Below are 2,976 nucleotides of genomic sequence, written 5' to 3'. Positions count from 1 at the left end.
TTCAGAAATGTTTATTAAAGCAATATCATTAAAAAATAATCACTTCATTTTTAGATATGGATAGATGTGCTTTTCAACCTCAAACATTCTATTTTTTGCAAATGTAAACCTTGCCATTAGCCAGAACTTACATTTTAGCCATAAATTAAAAGAGAGTACAAGTCAGCAAAAAATACTCAGGATTCTGAAAATACAATATAAAGAAGACATCTCAAGCATTTAATTAATCGGAAAGTTTAACTGAGCACAAACCAGGCGTTTAAACAGTGGTAGATACACAGGGTATTGTAGTGAAGAAGCTTCATCTCGTTGATAAAACAAGATACACGAAAAATGACAGGGAACTACAAAGTGATTCACAGATGTGCAAAATAATGCAATACTGGCCCCAGCTGTAATAGCAAAGTCTGGATGAAGGAGTTGGAATTGAGTCAGAATTTGAACAATGGGTAAGATTCCAATTGGCAATGAAAAGGGTATTGCTATAGGATGATGCAAAAATATGAATATGGGAATAAATGCAATGTGTATTTATTCTAGCTATGCATTTTCATACTCTTCTGAAAATGTAAAAAATTATTATCCACAAAATCTGACAGGAAAGTAAAGTCTGTTGACCTTCAGCACTATATCTATTTTTATATTTAAAAAAAACAACAACACATTTTTGCTATCAGCTCCCAGGTAAACTAACAAGTTTTAAAATGGTTTTCTACTTTAAATTTTTATTTTTTAATCATCCTAAGTTTTTTTAATATATAGAAGTTCTCAATATTTTACTCTCTGTAGGACAATTTTTTTTGGTGCCTTATTACATTGCCACCATCTTCCGTATAGTTAGTGAACATCTATTTTGTTCTTTAGGATTTAGTTTCCCTTTACTTTTTAAAAAATTGAACAATGCAGTATTACTTCCTTGTGCTTATCGCTATTACATATGAAGCCTACTATACTTTGTCATAATTTATTCCACATTTCCTTTGATTCTACGTTGTAAAACATCACATTTGTCTTATTCCTGCACAGGAGGAAACAGACCAATTTGAATGTCCATTTAGTTACAAAAGGTTTTATTTCTATTTTTTTCCTAGTGAACATACAACAAGAGCTGCCCAACTCAAACATGAATAAATTAATTTAAATCCAAACTGCCATTCATTCAATTGCCAAATAAATAACTTCAAGACATGAATGGCTCCAGTCCCTTATCCTCTCCAAGAGTGAGAATACTTTCTTGCTGGTGTTTTATGGAAGAAAAATGGAAATTTAAAGTATTTACCGTTTCCAGTTTCTCTGCCTTAAGGCGAACGGAGGGATTTAGAGAAATCTTCTTTCCTTGTGGTCCGTAATTATCGGATGAGGCAGGGGCAACAGCTAAAAGACAACAGGGTGCACGTTAATTGGAAATTTAATTGGAATAGAACTTTTCATTTGACAGGATGTGTTCTGGGCTCCTGCTGTTCAGAAAATAATTCTGGTTAATCAGTTGGCAGCTTTCACTATTGTTAACATGATTTGTTTTCTTTAAACCTAAAATGTATCAGACCAACCGGCTTCACTTGAGTCCTAAAAAGAGATGATATAAAAAGAGTGGCCAGTTATGCATTAAGTCCCATGGAAATATGAATTTAAAAGACAAACATACATCCTACCACGCTACCCTGGCATCACAATGCCTTACTAATTGTAAAATGAAAAGTCTTTTTTTTTTTTCCAAAATAAGTAAAGTCATATGAGAAATTCCAAAAGATCATGATATTTCTTTGGCTGGCAAAAGTGGTTTTGTTATGGAAGTTCTGGAAGTACCATAGAAAAACTCTAAAAATGCAAATTGCTTCAAGGTTACACGTAAACTATAAGACTTGGAACTTCTTGAAGTAAAAGTCCTATTTCTTATTTTACAGAAGGGTTCTATTTCAAGTAGCATAAATGCACTTTCAAGAGTGGAGCTGTATACACCTCTCACCCATTCTTTAACACCTTCTCAGTCTATTCTAATTGTTTAGAAGAGCCTTTGTCCTTTTTGCCTGAATTAAGAAACCAGGTGCCTCCTGGGACCAGAACTTGAAAAAAACTATTTATTTTAATATGCCAAAGTTTGTAAAACAAATTCCTGTAATTCGTGTCAATCCTTGTATCTACATTGTCACTATTCTAAATACACTTTTAAATGGTATTTTACTAGTTCTACATAGAAACAAGAGGAAGAGAAAAAACTTTTTAAAATGTCACATCTTTATGCAGTGTTTTAATTTTTTTTTAATTTCTCAGAGCATCTGTCTCTAAGTACAAAATGATTTGCATTCTCTTTCTTCAGAACATAAGAAGCACACATGAAAATAAATGGTCTTCCTCTAAACCTTTAACACATCCTCAACAGTCTATGTAAAATCTTGAATATAGCTTATATGTGTCAAGATCATAAAAAAAAAAAAGGCTACTGACTTTTAGCTTCAAACGGAGTCAAATGCAGAGAAAGACTGATTTTAGTATAAAATAATTTTTACAATTCTGATAAAAACACACTTTCCTTTGTTACTGTGATACCTAATTGTTGGCCATGGGATAAAAAATATCATCTGCATTATTTTTTCTCCTAATGTAACCACAGAACCAGCTTACAACAGCCCTATCCTGTTTCTAACAAGATACTGAATTGCTCTTCAGCGACAACAGACCAAAAGCACGTGCAGGAGAGACCTCTGACCTCGAGGTGCACCCCGAACCAACGTCTCATCCCTCCATCACGGAAACGAAGGGCCAGGACATGATCGGAACTTGAACACCTGAACCCTTTTGGGAGTAAACAGTCTGCTGTACAGGAAGATCCAGTGCTGAAGCCCCTTACCATAAATGGCCAACTTCCAAAGCACTCCAATCAAAACCTCACTACTAGCACATCCACGTAGCAGCCCACTCCCCTTAACCTCTAACCCTCAATCTTTCCCTTTAAAAACGCTTGATTAAAAGCCATTG

The 2,976-nt window shown here is 34.2% G+C and overlaps 1 protein-coding gene across 4 annotated transcripts in view; it reads right to left on the bottom strand.

Annotated features, from left to right (window-relative positions):
• The window catches only part of STXBP4 (syntaxin binding protein 4), a 162,817-nt gene that overhangs the window by 131,529 nt on the left and 28,312 nt on the right, over positions 1-2,976 (bottom strand). For 3 of the 4 annotated variants that reach the window (XM_019660739.1, XM_019660741.1, XM_019660740.1), the window contains one exon: positions 1,280-1,374. In XM_019660739.1, coding sequence (XP_019516284.1) covers positions 1,280-1,374 — 95 coding nt within the window. Of the gene's footprint in view, positions 1-1,230; positions 1,375-2,976 lie in introns of all 4 variants that reach the window. The other variant, XM_019660742.1, reaches the window with a different exon arrangement.

This window comes from Hipposideros armiger, unplaced genomic scaffold (genome assembly GCF_001890085.2).
Source record: "Hipposideros armiger isolate ML-2016 unplaced genomic scaffold, ASM189008v1 scaffold_327, whole genome shotgun sequence".
Classification (NCBI taxonomy): Eukaryota; Metazoa; Chordata; class Mammalia; order Chiroptera; family Hipposideridae; genus Hipposideros; species Hipposideros armiger.
The sequence above is the reverse complement of the archived record's forward strand: the minus strand, read 5'-3'. Positions and strand labels throughout refer to the sequence as shown.